The sequence below is a fragment of the Taudactylus pleione genome, unplaced genomic scaffold (assembly GCF_031769625.1).
Source record: "Taudactylus pleione unplaced genomic scaffold, aTauple2 ptg000040l, whole genome shotgun sequence".
NCBI lineage: Eukaryota > Metazoa > Chordata > Amphibia > Anura > Myobatrachidae > Taudactylus > Taudactylus pleione.
Genome location: NW_028284442.1, coordinates 14,997,030 through 15,020,373, shown reverse-complemented (window position 1 = coordinate 15,020,373; position 23,344 = coordinate 14,997,030). Strand labels below are relative to the sequence as shown.

General features: G+C 44.9%; 1 protein-coding gene across 3 annotated transcripts in view; it reads left to right on the top strand.

The window, feature by feature from the left end:
* POC1B (POC1 centriolar protein B) overlaps nucleotides 1-18,389 on the top strand; it is a 148,450-nt gene extending 130,061 nt beyond the window's left edge. The window contains exons 11-13 of one of the 3 annotated variants that reach the window (XR_015871981.1): nucleotides 7,303-7,500; nucleotides 17,388-17,553; nucleotides 18,056-18,389. Coding sequence is in view for 1 of the 3 variants with exons in the window: in XM_088454400.1 (XP_088310526.1) it covers nucleotides 7,303-7,500; nucleotides 17,388-17,492 (303 nt within the window). In the remaining 2 variants the exon portion in view is untranslated. Of the gene's footprint in view, nucleotides 1-7,302; nucleotides 7,501-17,387 lie in introns of those variants that run through there. The other 2 variants (XM_088454400.1, XR_015871982.1) reach the window with 2 other exon arrangements.
* Nucleotides 18,390-23,344: the final 4,955 nt, after the last annotated feature.

Genomic DNA, 23,344 nt, shown 5'->3' with positions numbered 1-23,344 from the left:
AGAATGGGCAGAATATGTAATATATAAGTGTGTAAAATAATCATAAAAAAAACGGTTAATTAATTTGGTGTTGTTGGCATGCCTGGGACTTTTGTAAATGTATCCTAAAACTCTTATTATATGCATAAATATAAGGCTCTGTTGAACAGTTTGTTTTATCAGATAATTAGAGGCCTTGTCATGTGAAAGATAATCCATTATATTATGCCACCTCCTGTCTTTCTGCTTCATTTCCTGAGCAGCCTGCAATGCTTAACTCCAGTATCTTCAGCAAACGGGCTTACTACTGTAAGTTATGGAAATTTGAATCTGACATATGAATAAATGAAACAGGTACCAGTTCACTTGGATCACTAATTCAAGAAAACTATGAATGTTTAAATCATGCTTTGCAAATAGATAGTAAAACAACAGTCAGCTTTTATGTGTCGTCCAACAAAAAGTAGAATCTGTCATTTGAACAGTGTGGCAGCAGTAGTGCACAGAGAAGTGACTATTTACAGAACTGCAGAACAGGGTACTTTATTCTGAGAAAAGGAAGCACAACAGCCTTTTGTTATTTCTGTGGTACAACTTACAAATACTTAGAGGATGCGGTCAGGGGTGACACTGTTGCACATCCAGGATGTGGTGTACTGTCATGTAGCAAATGCAAAATCTGTTTCCCATGTTCATTGGTAAATAAACCTTTGTTGCTATATCATCGGTCTCCCTTTTTTTTTCATTACTGTTCCATGGAAATACCTACCTATACATCTGCTCAGGGCAAACTATGGGTTGTGTGTTAAGAGAGCAAATTTTGTCATGTAAAATGTAATAGCTACATACAACATTTAGTATGGTGCTACAGTATGTCAAATACATAGATTGCACAACCTAATAATAGCATTTACATTTGTACCATTATATATTTTGCAGTTTAAAAGATCAAACTGTTATATGGTGGGCACAAGGCTAATACTATAATAATATAATACTGCTTGTACATTTATTCCAGCCTGTTGTAATCTTGATCCATGACAGAATATAAAGCGGTCTCTCTCCATTACTACTGCGCTGATTATTTACTCTCAGACACAACATTCTAAAATGAAAAACTAGCACTGCAGACAAAGCTTCTTATACCCAGTTATGATACCTCTGGGGAAGGCTTATGTATGGGTCATTATGGGTCCTTTTCCACAGCAATAGCCCTACATTATAGAATGCAGAGCCTGTCCGTGTTACCGTAAATGCCAGAAATATACAGTGGACTGTGGGCTGGGAATTTGATTGAAATGCCAGCGGTTCAAATCCCGACAGCGTGAGAGCGGCAGGTAAGTGATCTAACCCTCCCCTCCCTCCCCCTAACCCTCCCTTAGGGGTGCCTAACCCTAAACTCCCAGGGTGGTGCCTAACCTCTCCCTGGGGGTGCCTGACCCTCCCCACTAGGGGTGCCTAAACCACCCCCCCCCCCCAAACCTAACACCATCCCCCGCAACCTAAATACCCCCACACCTCGTTCTGGATTCCGGCATTGGGATTATGATAGGCGTCAGTATTTCGACGCCTATCATAAATCCTTTGCCGGAATTCTGCAGTCGGGATTGTGACCGCCGGCAAATCCCAGTGGGCAGTTATGGGTGCACATGCAATGCAGGGAGTTGTTGTGAACCTGCAGGAATAGTAGATAATACATTTTAAGGACATGGAGTGGCCATCATGGAATTCTGTTTTTAAATTTACATTGTGGCCAGTGTTTCCTAAAAGATGGCATGCGAGGCATCCTAACACTAACTTCACACTATGGACTTTTGCTAATAATTGTAGTTTCATTGGAGTGGAGAATTAGGTTTGAGATCAGGTTAACTTTTGCATTCCAAACCCTTAAACACACCCTGACCCTAAACCTATTGACTTGGTTATTTCCCGAGTTGTTTAATGCTACCATCGTAGCCATTGTTTAATGGCTACGATGGTAAAACAGGTTCAGGAGAAAGTACATAGAAGGGGCTGCCCTGCACATCATATTTTATGTAACAGAGATTTGTCCTGCATGTATGGGCCTACATGAAAGTTGTTCCTGGTAGTGGTTACTTGCCAGTATGCAAACTGCCAGAGGTAGGGTGAACTACAAGTAACTTAAGTGAATATTGTGCAACTTAGTTTGTCTAAAATATATTCTAGTAGGCATGTATTACTTGTGACAAATGTATTTTTATAATTGTATTGGAAGGCTTTCGTCTGACGCTTTATTATATTAATGTTCTCATGCGTTCCCTGGAGTAATGAGTCATTTCATGTAATATTGTGATCTGCTGATTAGAAAGGAGGAGCCCTGTTTCTAAACATGTCAAGTTAATTCTTTACATATTTCCTGTGCATGGAAAACTGTAAATGTAAAAAGTAAATGACAGCACCTGATATTTATAATAGCGTTTTAAATAGTATAATAAATAAGGTGCCTATTTTTTAAATGTCTACTTTTCAATACAACAGAAGTGACCATGTAAGCCAGCAAAGGTTTCATGGCACTATACCTTGATGATAAGGAACGGGTGTGGATCATTATGTCCACAGTAAAAAGGTAGATAATGTTTGGGTAGGCAATGGAATGTTAGACACGTAATAAGTCAACAGGGTCTGAAGATCGACAGGGTCATTAGGTCGACACACAATTTTTTTTTCTTTCTATCCCTAATCTTCACCCCAAGTCTCCCCTTGGTGCCTAACCCTAACCGTCTCTCCTGGTGCCTAACCGTCCCTTCTACTGCCTAACCCAGGGGTTCCCAACCACGGTCCTCAAGGCACACTAACAGTCCAGGGTAGCTATACTTGAGCACAGGCGACTTCATTAGTACCTCAGTTATTTTGATTAAACCATCTGTGCTTTAGCATGGATGTCACTAAAACCAGGACTGAGGTTGGGAATCACTGGCCTAACCCTTTGGGCATGCATTTATATCACTGTGCTGAATTTGTAGTAACCTAAGAAAAATACATACATACTCATATTTGGCAATACTCCTCTTCTTTATATATAATTTGCTTAGTCCCTTTGTCTGGAACGCTCTTTGAATTTGAATATCTCTAAGACTAATTAAGATATTAATGTGTTAAAATTTGATGAAAAAACAAATCGCCAAAAACTGTAATAAATGCTTTGGTATTGCTAACCTGAAAATGTCAAGAAAACTACCAGAACACGGAGCCGGCACAGTGACCCGAGGGAAGCGGGATAGGGGTGACTGCCGCCCGCTGCTGTTCTCACACATTACGGGTGTAGTGTTCACGCTAGGTCCAGCAGCAGGCAGGGCGCCAGACCTAGAGATAGGACACTGAAAAGGGGGCGTGTCTGACACGTCTCCTTTTCGCCCACTCCTGGGGGCTGCCCGGCACTACGGACATGCCGGGCAGCCCCCAAGCGCTGCGTTCACTGTGAATGCACAGGCATTGACAGCTGCTCCGCCGTTTCGACCACCCGCGGGACACTGAAACCCACGGGTGGAGACACGGGTGGAGGCTGTCTCAGTGGGGCGCTGCACTGGATGGCAGGGTGCTTTCTGCCCTTCAGAAATAGGACAGGGTCTAACACCCCGCTGAAACAGCCTAGTGGGAACGCTAATGGTTGTCTGTGCTCTCACATGGACCTAGCGCACCAACCATGTGCGGACACTGTTTACGTTCTGCCCAGTTTGGCTCCTGATTGGCCATCTGGCTGCGTGACGTAGCTATTACATAATCAGGGAGGGCGTGCGGATGGCACAAACACGTGAGGCTGCTTCCGCAGGGTGCCCTCTTCACCTACTTTCTCCAACACGTTGATTCTAGGCTTGCAACTACCAGCCAATCAGCACCGGATTTGCGTCTCAAAAGCAACGCCTCTTCTCTGCTTTCGATGAGAGCTGCCGGCAGCCGCTGATTGGCGATAGGCTCGGAGACGATGAGGCGGAGTAACAGTGCATTATCATTTGCATATATAGGGGCTCAGCTTGCAATAGCTCCTTGAAACATTCCTTTTTGTTTCAGTGTCCATGGCCAAATATATCAACACGTCGATTCCAGGCTCACAACTCCCAGCCATTCAGTGCTGGGTTTGCCCCTCGAAAGCAACGCCTCTTTTCCCTGCTTTCCACGAGAGCTAGTGGCATTGGACTCTCCAGCTGATTACCTGGAGACGGTGAAGCGGAGTAACAGCGCATTATCATTTGCATCTATAGTGGCTCAGCTTGCAATACCCCCTGGAAAAGGTCCATTTTGCTTCAGAGTCCATGGCCAAATATATCATCGCACGTACAAATTGGCGAAATGTTACAATAAAAAAATCCCCTAAAACTATAAAAGGGCGTGGCTTAGCCAGTTATGTTTCACACATATTTTATTACCCGATTCCGTCGTATTAAAATATGTTCTAGCCATTATCAAGCAAAGCATTTTCCATACGTATGTTCTGGGTTCAAATTGGTGAAATGTTCGCCATGGGCATACTAGTGCTTTATTATAAAGTCATTCAGTGTGATTCCCATCTATGTTATGGATATTTCTTGTTTATCTTACATAACAGCACACTTTTATGAGAGGATATCCACACCTTAATGAGGTAATAAAGGATAACTCGTAACTCCAAATAGTGTGTAATAAATATATATGAAGTCACTATATCAATGCTGCTGTGGGACAGGAACATCTGTGAAAACTGTATGCCTAGCACTAATCCCAGCTGAGTTGATAACCTCATTATCCTTATAATTGCAGGCTTATAATAGGCCAAGTACACTGTTAGATAAATCTGAAGTTGCTCTATATTAATGCTGAGTGATGGAATGCACTTACTGATCATCTAGCTACCGAATAATGGTTGTATTGTTATATGTGTTATGAAGGTTGCTATAGCCAGTATGCACTCTGGACAAAGGCCCTGATTCAGAGCCAGACGCTCTGACAGAGCGCTCACTCTGAATCAGGGCTGGCCTTCTTGTTTTTTAGAGCGGCCTCCTTGCCGCTCGCATAGCTGTGGATGACCACCCACAGCTCCTGGCCACTCGCATAGCTGTGGGTGACCACCCACAGCTATAGCGAGCGTCCAGGAAGATGGTCACGATGGTCAAGACCATCACGACCATCGGGCTTGCAGCGAGACCCTTGTGGTAGGGTCTCGTTGCCGCAAGCCCCAGAGAGATTTCGGCTCTCACAGAGCCGAAATCTCTCGTACTGACATCACTTGTGATGTCAGTGGGGCCAGCCCCAAACGGAGGCGTTCACATGGGAACGCCTCCGTTTGGGCAGCCACTCCCCCGGCCCGCCCACCAAAGGGGGCGTGCTGTCACTCAACATCAACAGCACGGCCCCTTTGGTACGAGACCCGGAGCGACGCACTGGGCCGCCATCGACCCGCTTGCGAGCGGGTCTGAATCAGGCCCAGAGTGTGAAAGGGGGCCCTTTGCTGATGGTACATTGATTGCAGGGCTTGATTATTTTGGAGGGGAGGGGGGATGGAAGATTTAATTAATTGAGGTGCTTACAGTACACAGGTTGAGATTGAAGTATCTGGGACATGTGTGGATGATTCCGTGGTATGAGTGTAATGTGGGTCTGCTTATTACTAAAGCTGCATACAAACACAACGATTTTGTTACCAACGATTTTATGAACTATTTTCTGTCAGATTTTTTAAAGTGTAATGAACAATTTTTATGAACTACAAACTATTTTTGCATATTCCCGTAATGAAAATCGTTGAGTTGACAAGTCTGACTGAACTACAAACGTGAACGATTATCGTTCATCGTTTGACTCAGAAAGTGAACGATTTTTTCAAACGATTATCGTTGAACGAAATCGTTTAACAATCGTGTGTGTGTATGTAGCTTAATCGGTATGTCAGTGATGGGCATATTAGTGGATATGCTGCTTATTAGTATTACTTCTGCTTCACATAAAATGATGCCTTACTACTGGTGAGCATATTTGTTTCTATAATCAAATTAGTGCATTTTATCATCAGTGGTCATATTCATATCATTCAATGCTGATAAAATGTCATTAGAGTTATGATACATAGTAGTGCACATCCCTTTTACTTTCTGACAGGTACAGGAAAGATACAGTAAAAGTCTACTGCAGGGGTCAGGGAACTTTTGTACCTTTTGCCCCAAAATATATTTAGATACGCCGACGTTACTCCCTTGATTTGAAAGGAAGGAAATCATATAGTAGTGCCCCATATAATGCCCCTGTAGTAGTGCCCCCATAGTTATGCCCCTGTAGTAGTGCCCCCATATAATGCCCCTGTAGTGCCGCTTGTACAAAAAAAACCACTTACCTTAATCTTACATCCGCCGCCGTCCTGTACACCCGGCTGCTCCTCGGAGCAATGGGAGAGACGTCATGACGTCTCTCCCATAGTGCGCATGGAGAGAGCCGGAAGCTGGAGTTCAGAAGAGAACTCCAGCCTCCGGCTAACGCAGCGCTGCAGGGAAGGAACCGGGCGCCCGCTGGTAATAACATCTCAGCGGGCGTCCGCCATAGAGCCTGGTGCAATCACTGTGGTCTGTTCTCCATTATATTTTTGACAAGTGAAGAATGGAGAGACAATCTTACTTTGAGATCTGTGATCTCTATGGAGAGAACCTGGTGCAGTACACATGTCTATATTAGCAAGTCTGGTGACCGGATAAAGCATGTGTTGAACTTTTCTCTGTCCCACCACACATTTCTATATGAATTGCACTGGCATCTCTCTATTATGAAAATAGCATCTGTAAGAGTCCATGTATTCTTACTTGCCTGAGAAATAGAACTAGCCTATCGAAGGAGGGACACACTAAGGGGGGAATTCAATATGCAGCGGTGATGTGCCACGGCTAATTGATCCCCCGTGGGCGATTCAGTTGGCCCTGAAGGGTGCCCGATGGCAGGCCTTATCAGGGGTTTTTGTTTTCAGGAGCTCAGCAGACTCCGAAAAAAATCCTCCATAATGACCCTGAAAACACACAAGATCTGTGATAAGTTGACGGACCTATGTGTATTCGCCCTAAATCGGGTCATTTTTTGGGCGGATAAAACATGCTTTAACTGGGTTATGACACCCCAAGGGTGGAGGCACAGGAGATAAAAGGTATTGGAGTTTTTTTGTTCTGAGCTCAGAGAGATCAATGTCAAGGTTGAAGTTGTAACTTGCAGTTCTTGCGTTTTTACCATTCCTTCTGGACAGATTTTCTGCGTATTCATTTGTACGTTATTTCCTTTTATATTTAACGTTATATGTAACGTTTTTCTTTGTAATATTTTATTATAGTTTTATTTCTATGTATGTTTACACAGACACGACCATTGCATAGTGACAATGAGGATCCCAGAAGAAGTGGAAGTGTGCCTTATACCTCTTCACCACCACTACCTACTAGCTGGAAGAGACGAGGACACAAACAACAGAATCTGGTAGATGAACATACAACTCACCATTCGTCACTGAGTAGCACCTTGGAGCACATTGTGGATCAGCTAACTGTCTTGACACAGGTGGGTGTGTCACTCCTACATCTCATTCAGTAAACTCTCCTTAAAATACTGTTCTGTATATAAAAAAAAGAACGATGGCTTATTAACCCTACTACAGAATTGCCGTGAGTCAAAGGAGAGTTTACTGGACAAACTTGAGACGTGCCCTTTGTGTGCATGTGGTGCAGAAGTGTCATCTAATTAGGAAGATTCATTTGTACACTTGGTCTGTAATGAGTTAATAATTAGGATTCCGCTAAACTCTTTTGATATTTTGATACATCAATCACTGCCATTAATTGTAGGACTTTATTTACAAAGCAGCATCCCAACGGGTTGGAGGTGAAAACTTAAAACTGCACTCGAAGTTAGTGTAAAGCACTCTGGGTTTTACACTGACTGCGAGTGTCGTATTAAATGCCCCTCAACACGCCGAGAAGCTGCAGCTTACAAAAGCCACAACTTCGTAAATAAAGCCCATAATGTGAGATTGTACTTAACCCATGTGTGTTATTAAATAGATGGTCACATTGCATTAACTTTTACCTACCTCAAGGTAAAAACGAAAACGTAATAAACCCTCATGGCTAGCCAGCTGTTGTTGAACTACTGTATGCCCCATCTCCTACCTCAACTTGTTTTGCGAGCTATGGTACTGTTTTATTGGGATTCGTAGAATTCCTTGACTTTAACTTTTTATTGGTATTTTAACACTGACTTTGAATGTTGCAATTCTATACTACACCATTTACTATATTAATGTTTTAGTCTATGCAAGCAAACATTATATTTATTTTTTTGTCCTTCCAAGTCTCTTCCATATAAACAGGAGCTTATGGTCTAAGGGCCTGAGACAGTATGTATCGCAATTGCGTAATCACATGAAATGAATCTGCTAAAATATGCTAATGCCTGCCACAGCACAGCCAGTATAGAGACTGCTGCTTTCTCATATGCGTAATACCTCGCAGTCCTGCGTATACATCTGTACCATCAAAGCACATCGGCCCGTCACACACACAAGTACAGCAGGTCTGGCTCGTTGCAGACATTGCAAGTCTCGTCGCACTCAGTGAGTACTCAAGCTGCATATGCAATCGCAGTGGCTAATTTCTGCACACCTATGCAACGGCATTCAAACAGACAGACACACCTGCGTTTCTCCAACCACTCCCTCGTCATAACCCCCAAATGCTCACAGCCTGGCACTCTGCGATGGATTCCTGTCAGCATGTATAATCACAGTGCGATTGCAGCGCACGCGCTGTTTGGTGCATGCTCAGTGCTGAACAATCGGCTGATCTGCGCTTGTAGTTGCAATTGCCTATGTTGCTGAATCAGACCCTAAATTCCCTAACACACGATTGTGCACATACACACTACAGCTCCTTTTATCAGCAGACATTCTATGAGTGCACTGTTGAAGGATTCAAGGGAATCTGCAGGAACCCCAAACAAATACTGGGAGTACCTAAAAACTCCACACAGAAAATCCTAGAAAATTCAACAATTTCTTGCAAAAAATCAACTAGGCGTTTTTTCCTGGATATCAGTATCTGCATTATTACCCGTAATATGGTAAAGTGTCACATTTATAGATCCCTATACTCTCCTGACTTAACAGCTTTTCAATATAATTTCCCTCCAACTGTATCGAAGGGATGCAGTCAGGAAGCCGATGGTCAAAATGCCGACCGCTGGCTTCCCAACTGTCTAATCCCGGCAGGGGTCTGATGATAGGCGTCGAAATCCCGATGGCTATCATTATCCCTACGCCGGGAGCCCGACGCCCGGCATACCGAACAAAGGTAAGCTGGGCAGCGGGTGCGGACAGGGTTAGGTTAGGGACTCCCAGGGGGGGACTTGGGGTTAGGCACCCCCAGAGAGGGTTAGGCTAGGGGAAGGGGAGTTAAGGTTAGGCACCCCCAGGGGGAGGTTAGGGTTAGGCACCCCCCCTGGGAGACTTAGGTTTAGGTTGCGGCAATGGGGGGGGGTTAGTTTCAGGCACTTAAGGGGGGTTAGGGTTAGGCACTAGGGGGGAGGTTGGGGTTAGGCAGGGCCGGCAGTCATACATACTGATTCCGTATCAAATAACATTTTTTATTTAAAAAAAAAAAATCTTGTTTTCATTTTCTGAAAGCCTTTTAGGTACGACTGATTGCATATGAAATATGTATGCCTACAAGGTGCATACTTCTACCATATAAACTCCATTACATATTGTCATATGTTTATCCTTCTAGGATGAAGATAATGTTTACAATTGTTAATGCATTATGTGGTTTATAAAGACAAACTCAGGATTACAATATAAATAAATACATGTCTGTTCACATGCATGCTTTCACAAGTGGGTGGCGGTTATAACTTTTATAAAAATAACACTTATATCGAAGTCTTAACAATGATATCCAAAAAAAGAAACACATGAAGACAAAAAGCTGCTCCAAATAGAAATAGAGATGTGTGTTAATTGTTAGTATATTTTGTTAAACAGATGTAAAAAAATTATTTCCCTGATAAACGCAAATAGTTCTGGATTACTTACAAACCTTACTTGTAACAAAGAGCACTGAAATAATTCCACACAAATACAGATTCTATGACAATGCTTTTACTTAAAGACAGCTTAATCTTACATATATTTTGCCAATGCAGACTTACAACAAAAAAACATAGGTTATACCAACAGCAGTAGGGAATACTTTTAAAAGAAATTTGTGACACCCAGTACAGAATAGCAGGATAGGAGTCAGTCAATACTTCATACATATGTAACGGCACCCCCGACCCTCATTTTGCGCGCTCTCCTCTGTTCTCCGACTGCTCCCTCCTCCCTCTTTCTCTGCTCATATTTATACCTTGATTTTATTTATACCTCCAATTAATCTAATTAATATTTGTACGTACTAGGTTTTTATTGGTCATCTGTGCTTTAGACATAATATTGACATAATTCTGTGTTATCTTCTTGTTCCCATGTAGAAATATGACGTGGTCGCCCATTTAGCCTTCATTTCTACTTCAGGGTCCATAGGGGTCCACAGGGTGACCTTGGGGTATAGCTGGATCCTGGATCCTCGGGCACCACGGAGTTAAAGCTTTTAGCTGCTCCCAGGATGCACTTGGGTCCAACCTCCCCCATACCCCGCCCCCGAGCCACAGGCACCTCAGTTTTAGATGGTGCCCGGCCGGAGTCGGGTCACCCTGCGGGGGGGGCTGCAGGAGCAGCCCCCTAAAGCTTTTTATTTAACTAGGTTAAATTTATTTTTACACTAGTTTTGTTCTCCAGAGCGGCAGCGCTGGGCTGTCTGTACAGACGCCCACGCTGCCGCTCCTTCTCCCTGCTGGCGCCGCGACGCCAGCACTGAACTGGGGATCGCGGCGGGGGAAGCCAGAGTCTGTACTAGCCGGACTCTGGCTGCCCCCGGGACTGCTGCCGGAAGACGCCGGGGAGATCAGGTAAGCCGCGCACCGCTGATTAGCGGCGGTGCGCGGGTTCCTTTTAAATGCAGTCCCATGCCCCCGGTCTAGGGGACAGACCGGGGGCGCTAGCGGTGGCGGCGGGCCCCCCCTCCAGCGGAGGCATACCCCGCCAGACCACTAGACCACCAGGGTTAATATCGCGGCAAGCGGGATGCCGGCAACCCGGGGGTTAATATGCTAGCCAGGGGAGGAAGCCTTCCCTGTCAGCGGCTCCTCCCCTCAGCTCAGCGCGCCTTTCAGCTCGGAGTCTGGCGTCGCTGAGCTGCAGCTACTCGGCCACTCCTCCTCTGAGGTCTCCAGCGGCCATTTTCTCTGTGGCAGCGTGGATACTCTCAGGGAGCACGCGGACTGGTCCCCCTGTGTACCTCTCCCCTGCAGAAGGACAGTGTACACAGCGCTATAGCCCTCCCAGACACTGAATCTGGGCAGGTTGATTGTAGTGGAAAGGTGCAGTGAGTATATCTTCCTGCATGGTATGTGACTTTTGCTAGTGCTGCCTGTCTGTGTCTTTTTTCTACTTACTGTCAGCCTGTACCTATCCCTTTCCTTCTCCTACAAGCCCTACAGGTGTGCGGGGGAAGGGTGTTTCTACTGACCTCACCTATATAGATCACGTATTTGTGAGGTCCGTCACATACAGTTGTGTGCTACACGGTGCCATATTGTGGGCTGTTGTTCAGCACACTGGTGAGTGCGCACGTTTTCTTCCTAAGTCATGTCTGAGGAGGAGATTGAGCACTCCGGGGCTCCGGTATTGTTCTCCTGCAGGCGCTGTTCTGCAGGAGTGGATAGGGAGGATTTGTCACAGGACGGCCTGTGCGGACGGTGCCAGGCGGTCCCTGGTACGTCTAAACCTCCCATTTCGCAGGAGCCACCATGGGCGATGTTTTCCCAGGTGCTGGTGTCCATCGCGGACCGTCTGTCGGTCCCGACTGCCGCCCCTACTAGGGCGTTGCCCCAGCCTGCCATCCCCCATTCCCCGGGTGTCCCACAATTATTGCAGACTCCCCCGGGGTCTCAGCCTGTTGGTCCCTATGCGGGGTTGCCAATGTATATTCAGTCCACCCCTGTGGCACAGCCGGCTGTGGTGCCGTTTCAGGCTCCTGTGACAGCTCCTCCACCCTGGGTGGATGCGCTTTCCCACACTGTCCAAGATTTGGCGGCAGCATCTTCGGCTTTTCAGTCGATGTTGCGCTGTGACGTGCCCTCCAGGGCGTCTAAACGCTCAGTCATGGCACAGGCTGCGCATCTTTCGGATTCTGAGGGGTTCTCGGATGATGGTGAGGTACGGGATGACTCAGCCTCAGATGCCTCAGTCCAGGAGGTAGACACTAAGTCTTCCATCAATGTGCGGGCTCTGGTTAAGGCGGTGCGGGCTATTCTTCTGATTGAGGATGAGGCACCCGCTCCCAAGTCAAGGTATCCTAGTTTTAAAAAGGCTAAGGTTACTTCTACAGCATTCCCCTTGTCTGATCAGTTGACTGATCACATGGCGGTGGCCTGGCAGACGCCCAGTAAGCGTTTCCTGCCACAGAAACGCTTGGCGTCCAATTATCCATTCCCGGAAGCGCATTGTAAGAAATGGGAAACTCCGCCTGCAGTCGATTCCCATGTAACACGCCTCATCAGGAGTGCTACTTTGCCATTGCCGTCTATATCCTCGCTGAAGGATCCTACGGACAGGAAGGTGGAGACTTGTCTAAAGTCTATTTATTCTCTCTCAGGGGCTGTAGCCCGGCCGTCCATGGCCATCTCCTGGGTGGCCAAGGCCATTGAGGGGTGGGCCAACGCCTTGGAGGACACGTTTACGGATGAATCTCCGGACGTCCAGAGGGCGTTGTTAGGACAGATGAGAGATGCCGCCTCCTACATTGGAGAAGCATCTTTGGATGCTAGCCTGTTGACCTCTAGGGTTTCGTCGGCAGCAGTGTCTGCTCGTAGATCCTTGTGGTTGCGGTCTTGGAGAGCAGACGCGGATTCAAAGAAAGGCTTGGAGGCCTTACCTTTTAATGGGGAATTACTATTTGGTCCGGACCTGGACAAAATAGTAGATACCCTGGCAAAATCCAAGTCAGCCTTCCTCCCTTCAGCTACTACACCTGCTAAGGTCCGGAGCTCGGCGTTTCGTTCCTTTCGGGTTCAGGGCAAGGCAAAGGGTCAGTCCTTCCCGAGGCAGTCCGCACCCAAGACCGCCTCAAAGCCAAAGAAGCAAGCCTGGAGTGCTAGGCGCCCTTCTTCCAAGCCAGAAGATAAGCCTTCTGCGTGATGGGACGGGCCTCCCTCTGGGGGACCCCAGATAGGGAGGCCGACTTCTTCAATTCGCCCAGTGCTGGCACAATACCACCACGGATGCCTGGGTGCGAGAAGTGGTCTCCCAGGGGTACGCCCTGTCTTTTCGGCACAGGCCGCCTTGCCAGTTTTTTTGCACAAGTCCTTCTCAGGACAAAACCAAGGCCTTGCAGGTTCAGGAAGCCATAGAGGCCTTGCTGACGGCGGGGGTCATTATACCCGTACCACAGTCTCAACGTGGGATGGGGTATTACTCTACGCTGTTTCTGGTGCAGAAACCCAATGGCTCTCATCGCCCCATCCTCAATTTGAAGTCCCTGAACAGGTTTCTCAGGGTTCCCAAATTCAGGATGGAAACTTTGCGTTCCATCATACTGGCGATGGAACCGGGGGATTATATGGTCTCCCTGGATATCCAGGACGCCTACCTCCATGTGCCTATAGCAACATCGCACCAACGGTTTCTGCGGTTTGCTATTCTCCACAACCACTACCAATTCAGGGCTCTACCCTTTGGTCTCTCCACGGCACCAAGGGTATTTACCAAGGTGATGGCGGTCATGGCGGCTCACCTTCGGAGCCAGGGGATACGGTTGCTACCGTATCTAGATGACCTCCTCTTGCTGGCAAGCTCCCCGGAGGTACTGATCCAGCATGGCACGGCTGGTTGATCAACTGGAAGAAATCCTCCCTCATCCCATCACAACGGATGGTTCATTTGGGGGCCCTGCTGGACTCTCGTCAGCAACGGATTTTTCTGACTCCAGAGAAGGTCTCCTCCTTACAGCTGCGGATTCACAGTTGTCTGAGCAGTGGCAGAGTGTCGGTGCACTCAGCGATGAGAGTTTTGGGGTCCATGGTGTCGGCATTTGACATGGTGGAGTTTGCCCAGTTCCATTCCAGGCCCCTGCAGGGGCTGATTCTTTCAGAATGGAACGGATTGCCACACAGGATCCGCTCTCAGATGCTGGTGTTGTCCTCGGAGGTGCGTCTGTCCCTAGCCTGGTGGCTGCAGACAGCGCATCTCCTGGAGGGGCGCCCCTTTTGGATCCCGGAATGGGTTCTGCTCACGACAGATGCCAGTCTCCGGGGTTGGGGGGCGGTGACAGGCTCCTTGTCACTTCAGGGTCGTTGGTCGGCGGAGGAAGCGATTCTTCCCATCAACATCCTGGAACTGCGGGCAGTATACAGAGCCCTGCAGTCGTCCGGCACCGCTCTTCACGGAAGGGCCGTTCAGGTGCAGTCAGACAACGCCACCACGGTGGCGTACATCAATCACCAGGGAGGGACTCGCAGTCGAGCTGCGATGTCGGAGGTGTCCCGCGTCCTGGCTTGGGCGGAGCGCTATCTTCCAGCTCTCTCGGCAGTTTTCATCCCAGGAGTCCTCAATTGGGAGGCAGACTTCCTCAGCCGTTACGATGGGCATCCCGGGGAATGGTCGCTTCATCCAGAGGTATTCCAACTACTCGTGGACAAGTGGGGGCTGCCAGAACTGGACCTGATGGCGTCCCGTTACAATCACAAGCTGCCTGTGTACGGGTCAAGGACAAGGGACGCAGGCGCAAGTCTGATAGACGCGCTGTTGGTGAAATGGCTGTTTCAACTGGCTTACTTGTTCCCTCCAATATCTCTGCTGCCTCGGGTCCTGCGCAAGTTCAAACAGGACGGAGGCACACTGATCCTGGTGGCCCCAGCGTGGCCCAGAAGGCCGTGGTACTCCGATCTGCGGAGCCTGTCCATCGACGCTCCGTACCTCCTACCTCAACGGCGGGACCTGTTGTCTCAGGGGCCCGGTCTTCACCCGGATCTGGGTCGACTATCTTTGACGGCGTGGCTCTTGAGACAGCCGTCCTGAGGTCTCGGGGCTTTTCTAGCTCCGTTATTACCACCATGCTGAGGGCGCGCAAGCCTGCTTCCGCGAGGATCTATCACAGAGTGTGGCACACTTTCAGTGGTGCGAGGCCAGAAACTATGATCCCCAGGTGTTCCGAGTTTCGCGTATTCTGGCTTTCCTTCAGTCCGGTTTGGACTTAGGATTACGTCTTTCTTCACTGAAGGTACACGTGTCTGGTCTGTCGGTGTGGTTCCAGCGCAGGATCGCTGCTATGCCGGATGTACACACCTTTTTCCAGGGTGTTTTGAGAATCCAGCCGCCCTTTGTGCCACCTGTGGCCCCGTGGGATTTGGCGGTGGTTCTTAGGGCCTTACAGGGTCCTCCTTTTGAGCCCTTGGAGTCAGTGGAGCTCAAGTGGCTAACTTTTAAAACTGTTTTCCTCTTGGCAATTGCTTCTGCCAGGAGGGTTTCAGATTTGGGGGCGCTTTCTTGTCGTCCCCCTTTTCTGATTTTTCATCAGGACAGAGCGGTGCTTCGCACTCGTCCTGATTTCCTGCCTAAGGTGGTTTCCAGGTTCCACATTAATCAGGAAATTGTTGTACCAGCCTTTCAGTCACCTGATCTTTCGGCTGGGGAGACTTCCTTAGACGTTGTAAGGGCACTCCAGGTTTATGTGGACCGGACTAGTTCTGTGAGGAAGTCGGATTCTTTGTTTATCCTCTTTGGTTTTCACAAGAGGGGTTGGCCTGCCAACAAACAGACTCTAGCCCGTTGGCTTCGTTCTGTTATTATTGAGGCTTATATGCAGGAGGGTTTACCTGTTCCAGCCTCGGTTAAGGCTCATTCCACTCGGTCCGTGGGCCCTTCTTGGGCTGCTAGCCGTGGCGCCTCTGCTGTTCAGCTCTGTAAGGCGGCCACCTGGTCTTCCATTCAGACCTTTTTGAGGTTCTATGCGTTTGACACCTTTGCCTCTCAGGATGCATCCTTTGGGCGCCGGGTTCTCCTATCAGCACAGGAGCGTCCCCGCCCTTAGTTGGACTGCTTTGGGACATCCCCAAGGTCACCCTGTGGACCCCTATGGACCCTGAAGTAGAAAACAAGAGATATGGTAAGAACTTACCTTTGTTATCTCTGTTTCTACGAAGTCCATAGGGTCCACAGGGCACCCGCCCTGACGCACCTGGCTTCATATGGGCTCTGTGACTGGTCACCGGTTTTCCGTCTCCCATTTCTGTGAGTATGGTTCTTGTGTGTTCCAGTCTTCCTTCTCTCTGTTTCGTCTCCTCCTCCGGCCTGGGCTGCTTACCAACTGAGGTGCCTGTGGCTCGGGGGCGGGGTATGGGGGAGGTTGGACCCAAGTGCATCCTGGGAGCAGCTAAAAGCTTTAACTCCGTGGTGCCCGAGGATCCAGGATCCAGCTATACCTCAAGGTCACCCTGTGGACCCTATGGACTTCGTAGAAACAGAGATAACAAAGGTAAGTTCTTACCATATCTCTTGTTTTCTGCTAATTGCAGTTAAATGCTATCTCAGTTAGCTCATTTGTTTAAAACTGAGACTTGCTACTGTCAGCTGTTCTGTGTGTGTTAAAACTTATACATTTTAAATCTATTATTCTTATTGCTAAAACAATGTATATAGCAGTTAACCTATACATATCTCCGCAGGTAATCACACCTGCAGAGAAATAAAACAGTAATCTCTACACACTTTTTAATACATCATTTAACATGCTTTTAGCTAAGATATAAAACAAAAAGGCTGCCGCATCAGACACACACTTGCCTACTTTAGAGAGGAAAGGGAAGGCCTTATCCTCTCTAGGCCTGGAGCGATTCGACAAGTATGGCCTTCCGCAACTCGCACAACAAATATATATATTCTCAATCATTTCTATATGCTCTAAATTGCAGTGCAGGAAAATAAAGTAACATAAGCATACACATGTTTATGAGTTGCTGAATGAATATGTACGTCCACATATTCCTGTTTTTATCACCCTCAAAACAAGTTTCTAAGCAACTTTTTTTTTTAAATAATTTTAAATAGTACAGTATTTCAACAGTAACCACTTTTGAGGAAATGGCATGAATGATTTTCAAAAATAAATTATTATTAGCCTATAATACATTTTTCTTTAATTTTTTTAATAGAGCAATGCTAATTCTGCTTTTGTTTCCTATTATCATATTTCACTCCATCTTTAAAGACACCCAAAAAAAAAATCTAAAATCGTAGCAGGAAGAGACAGGTTTTTACATAGCTCTGTCACAAACAATATTTATATTTTGTTTTCCAGACTGTTTCAATCTTGGAGCATCGATTGACATTGGCAGAAGACAAATTGAAAGAATGCCTGGAAAATCAGCAAAGAATTGTATCTCACATTTCTGAACCAGAATGACGTGGAACATATGTGTGATCCCAGAGTCAACAGATCCTCCACTATGGATGCAATATTTAAAGTACAGTTTTGTTAGCTATATCTTTAAATTATAATTAAAGGCATATTATCAGCAAGGGAATTTTATTATTTCAAAAAGTTATTTCTAACAAAACAATCTCAGGAGAAAATATTATGTCTGCAGAGTAGAACTTGTTGTTTTTCCTATTAATATTTAAATGTATAAATATTGCATTTATTACTATTACTGATTAATTTGGTATTGTTTGAAATACCATCAACATGCTCCAGTGTAACAGATCAACAAAACTAACATTACCCAGCAAAAAGTCTATTTCAGTGCTTGCAAGCCCAGTCCTCTGCTCACTTTTATCATGTTTCAAAGAAATACAGACAGTACAGATGCTAGTATAGTTAACTGAAAGTAATGACAGTCCACTGTAAATCCTGTGATATGTTTTTTAGAATGTTTGGGGCTTTGGGTTTTCTGATAAGGGGTTTTTCCTTCTAATTTGGTGAATCATGCCTAAATTGGTTTGAAAATGATGATTCTTTCTCCACAGACTGCCTGAGGTGTTCCCTTCCTCTCTGATTGCTTAACAGTCCTCCTCCACACAGTCTGCTAGAGGAAGCACTCATCATGGCTGTGTGTTATATTATTACAATTAAGCAGCAACAAGTATTTGGCTAGCTTTTTGGACATTCTGAATAATAAATGCCATACTTGTAAACACAATATGCTTAAATGGGTCATTGCACTTTCCTGCATTATGAAATGGCCTTTGGGGTTAGTCCTAAGGGTGTATATGAATGAATCCAAACACATTTTATATGTTTTATGATACTTGTTTTAGGTCAAGTATTTGATATTTTTAATTTTCTTGCTATGCTTATTTATACATGTTCTTATATAATAAAATTTTAATTTTATATGCGATCAGTGTAATTTCATTTTAAATTGTAGTATATAACATGAAAACAAGTTGTGTTTCTTTTGATTTGTGTTGGCTGTGTTTTTTAATTGAGGGACATTTTTGCACAAATTTGTTTTCTCTGTTTTCCAGTTTGGGATATTTTCTAAATATCAAATTAAATAATCCAAATGAAGACATGGATAAAATGAATGTCACAGACATTCTGTATGTACTGTTTTCCTTAGTATGAGGTCATTTTAAAACATATAGTGCATTGTACTGCATTGAAACTCCTTGTTGTCTGTTTAAATCTGTCTAATTTGAAAACTTGAACATAGATCAAGGTCTGTTGGTAAGTGGAGACATTTGTTCTCAACCTTTTTGCTGTTTTTAGATTTGTCATCTGTGGAACATGTGTTTTTTTCTATCTAAATTACAGCAGAAGTTCCTACGGTCAACCAGCCATAAAAAGATCTTGTTTTGTGCATGCAAAGAATTAAGATCAAAGATGAGAACAAATTAACCACGCAAAATTACTTCAGACAGTGTTTAGTACAATGTTTTTTTTATCAGTCTGATCACAGGTCACTATGGTTGACCAGCCTGTACTGTGCATTTTATGAAATTAGTAATTATTCCCAATGTTTTCAGGATGTGGCACCAGCTATGTCTACAACACTTCCACCGTAGAGAGGAGTTGTACATGGTATGCATTGGTAAGAATGCTATATAGGATATGAATTGCAGTGAATGCAGGTTCCCTGTGGACTACTTCAGGAAGAGGGTTCCTTTTGGATTTAGCAGTTTGTAATTAAAAATCTAAACAAGGGGTTGGGGCTGTAATGTAAATTGTAAAATGTGCCTGTGATATTTTAGTAATGTTTGTGGAACTATTAGCCTCACGCCTATCGGAATGACTCCATGCTGTTTGACATTTTAGGGAATGCCATCTGAAGCTGTTAGTTTTCACAGTATAGCAGGCTGTCGATGTCCCAGGCTATAGATGAGTTCTAGACTTTGGTTCAGTTGGGCCTTCCTTTAACAACTTTTAGTGTTTTGATCACCTTTTGAGGGCATATATATAAATGTACTTTCCAGTCAAAGATCAAAGAAAAGGGACATCAGCAGTGTAAGTTACTGTGTTGTATAATGGTGTGTGATCTTTTGGTAATAAAGTGTTGCCTTGTGGTAGTTCAGCAGATAATGTTGTATTTTTGTGGAAAGATCACTATTATATGTAACATGGTTGGATAAATTCAAGGAGTCATGTGACCGTTGCATCTAAAAATTTGCAACTGGGTGCCCCTTTTATATGCCTCCTTTTAGAATCGGTCTGATCTCTTGAATATGTTTTTATTTTCTAATCTCGCATTAGCTTTGGTTTTGGTTCTGTGACTTGGCTTATATATTTATGTGTTTAAGAACGTTTTTGTGTACTAGAACGTTTTTGTCCTCAACCAAAATGAAGATATATTTTTTAGAGGTTCTTAACATATTGTAGCAAGGTCGGGGAACTGGTACCATCTCCTGGGGTAGATGACACTGCGCAGCTGAGATATCACACAAAGGACCTGTTTCAGAGCCGTTCGCAAAAGCGAGGTTGCTCGCAGCTGCTTCGAGCGAGAAAATGCAAATCGAGCGATCGCTCGCTCGCTCGCTCGCAACGCACACCGCAAGCTGGTAAACACCCACCACAATGAAAGCACACCTACCGGACCACGTAACAGAACGACGGACGCAGCAGTCACCCTACGCGGCCATCGCTATTACTTGCCTTTCGATGTACCCTTTAATTGCTCATGATGCAATTGCAATCAGTGTAAAACTGCACCTTTTTGTTTTTTGTTTTTTTAAAGGTTACTGATGCTGGAATTTTCAAATTTAACTTCACCCAACTTTGTATGTCTAATTTTATATATTCTCTCTCTCTCTAGATATATATATAGATAGATATATATATATATCTAGGTGTATAAGTATATAATATCCACACACAAATATATACTGTATATACACATATATATATAATTTTAAATGTGTATCTATATATACTATATTGTTAAATTAAATTGAACATATATACAGATAGATAGAATGAGATATATAGACTTTATTACTATTTAACTAATGGTATATAGTAATAAAAACACAACACATGGTTTTTGGGTTTTTTTGGGAGGGGTTTAAAGTGAATTTTGAATCCGGGTAATGGCCTCCAGGATTTGCAGCACAGCTGCGCCAATGACCGTAAGCTCCCTCCTCAGCAAATTCCGCACTGGCTCCACTTGTTCAACTGAAATATAAATTTAAAATTAATTGATGAAGTATTTGCTAGTAAATCATAACAGTTTAAAGAAACACCCTCCCATCATAGCCATGAATATTATGTGTGTATCCCTTCGCCGGCTAATACTGCACAGTGTAGCACATTGGCTATTGTGGTTAATGCTGCTTTCACATGGCATTATTTGCAGGTTCCTAAATTTGAACTAGATTGCATTATGGCATCTGTGACATATGTACCTTCATCTCTTGGGCCCGGCACTTCTTGGGAGGAAGTGGTGGGGGAGGCGGCTTCAGGGGTGGGTGATGAGGAGTGGTGGGGGGAGGCAGCTTGAATTTGGATTGGGAATATCATCAGAAATTGAAGTTGTGGACACACAGATGTGGGTGAGGAAAGTGAACCTGTGCCGCCACCACATGATCCTCCTCCAACTCCTCCATACACATCACCTCCAAATGTGATACACGGTCAAGATATTCCTTGTGGGGTTATGGATACCCTCATCCAGGAGGCACTAGCCAATTTCACTTTTGGACATAACATTCCAGTCCAACATCGAAAAAAAATCTGGAAGAAAATTTCCAAGGTCATCAATCGGAAGCACTCAACTAATGTTGATGCTTATTTTGTGCGTAAAAAGTAAGTTTTTAAAATATTTTACCAACTTTTTGAAAAATTATTTGAAAATATGGTTGGTTTGTCATGGTTCCAACAAACAAAACAAAAGCGTATTTACAATTACCAATGTATAAAGCCCAATGGTCAATACTGAATATCTTTTGTGTCATATCAAGATGTTTTGGTTCTAAAATAATTGAAGCTAAATTTATCAATAGGTGGGGTGACCTTTGCAGCCGACTCAAGACAAAGCTGAATTTGCTGATCCAACGCCTTAATGGGCCAGGGGGTCCCCTCCCTGACAGCTTGGCTTTGAACCAAAGGCAACAACAGATGTTGGGGGCGTTAGATTGGAGGTTAGTGTTGGAGGCCAAATTAGACCATCAGGAGCCTCCACAAGATGACCAACATGCTGAGTCTGGTAATTATTTGCATACCTGTCTATTTTTGTGTATTATAAAAAAAAATAATTGTTATTCAATTTTAAAGGACCTGGCATGGCTGAAAGCCTGCAGATGGATGGGGTGACGGCACAACCTCCATCAATTGTGCCTCCCCCATCCTCCACTGGCACTCTTGCCCAAGTCCTGGATGGGCTTAAGGTGGCAGTGTTACGGAAAACAGCTGCCATTGAGGCAGTCCAGGCCAGCATGGTGGTGCAAAACTCCTTTCTAAGGTCCATAAGCCAAGATGTCAGGGAGATGAAACAACAACTGACTGGTCCAAGAGAAGGTGAGGTGGACCAGTGCCCTGCTGTGGCTGGACCAAGCTCCCAGCAGGGTCCACGACTGTCCACCCGGATCCGTAAATTGAGCTTTCCGGAGTCTGCTGCAAAGAAAAATTAAAAAGATTGATGATCTTGGAATATTTCCATCCAGAACTTCACAATGTTTATGTCCAAAAATGTAATCTGGTTAGTGCCCCTGGAAACCCCACAAGGAATATCTTGACATTGTATCATGCCATCTAATGGTCAACCACATTTGGAGGTGATGTGTTTGTAGGAGGTGGAGGACGATCATCTGGTGGAGGCACAGGCACATTTTCCTCACCCACATCTGTAAGTGTGTCCACATCTTTTTCTGATGCTATTCCCATACCAAATTTGTCCAGAAAATCATGTATTTTTTATGTTATTACATTTTTTAATCAATAATGAAAACCAAAAAATGTTTTGATTATGAAATAAAAAACAAAAAAAATTTACAACAAAAGTCAGTCATTTGTTTTTTAAAAATGCTTTTTTATCCTCCTTCTTCAAAAAAACCAAACCACTAGATCTACTATGGAACTACAAATCCGGCCCTGGCCTGGCACAGTATTGCTAAGAAGGCATGTATTTATTCTGGAATGGCATGCTGGGATGTGCAGTTCCACACCAGCTTCAAAGGAGTTTCCCTTCCCAAAAAAAATACACTTTAGTACCCAATGTTCCCTAAAAAAGCTCTAACTTGTTTTTTGTTTACGGGATGGGGTCAGTTTTTTATGGCTTAAATTTTGTTTGACTGGGGCTTAATCAAGCCTCTCCCTATGGTGTACCCCAAGTATTGAACCTCTTCCATTGCAAAGCAACATTTCTTAGAGTTGGCTGTTAGGCCGGCCTTCCTAATTGAGTCTAGTACCGCCTGTACTGTAACTAATTGAGATTCCCAGTCTGGACTGTGGATTACCACATCGTCCAGATAGGCCGCAGCATACTGTCTGTGGGGTTTCAAAATTGTATCCATTGTACGTTGGAAGGTTGCTGGGGCCCCATGCAACCCAAAAGGAAACATCCTATACTGGAACAGCCATTCTGGAACAGAAAAGCTGTTTATTCTTTCGCCCTATCAGTTAATGGTATTTGCCAATAACCCTTTGTCAGGTCCAGTGTGGTGAGATATCTGGCTGTCCCCAGCCTATCATCTCATTCACATGTGGCATGGGATACGCATCAAATTTGGAAACTGCATTTAACTTACGAAAATCGTTATAGAAGCATAGGCTGCCATCAGGCTTCGGAATCAGAACTATGGAACTGGACCACTCACTGTTCG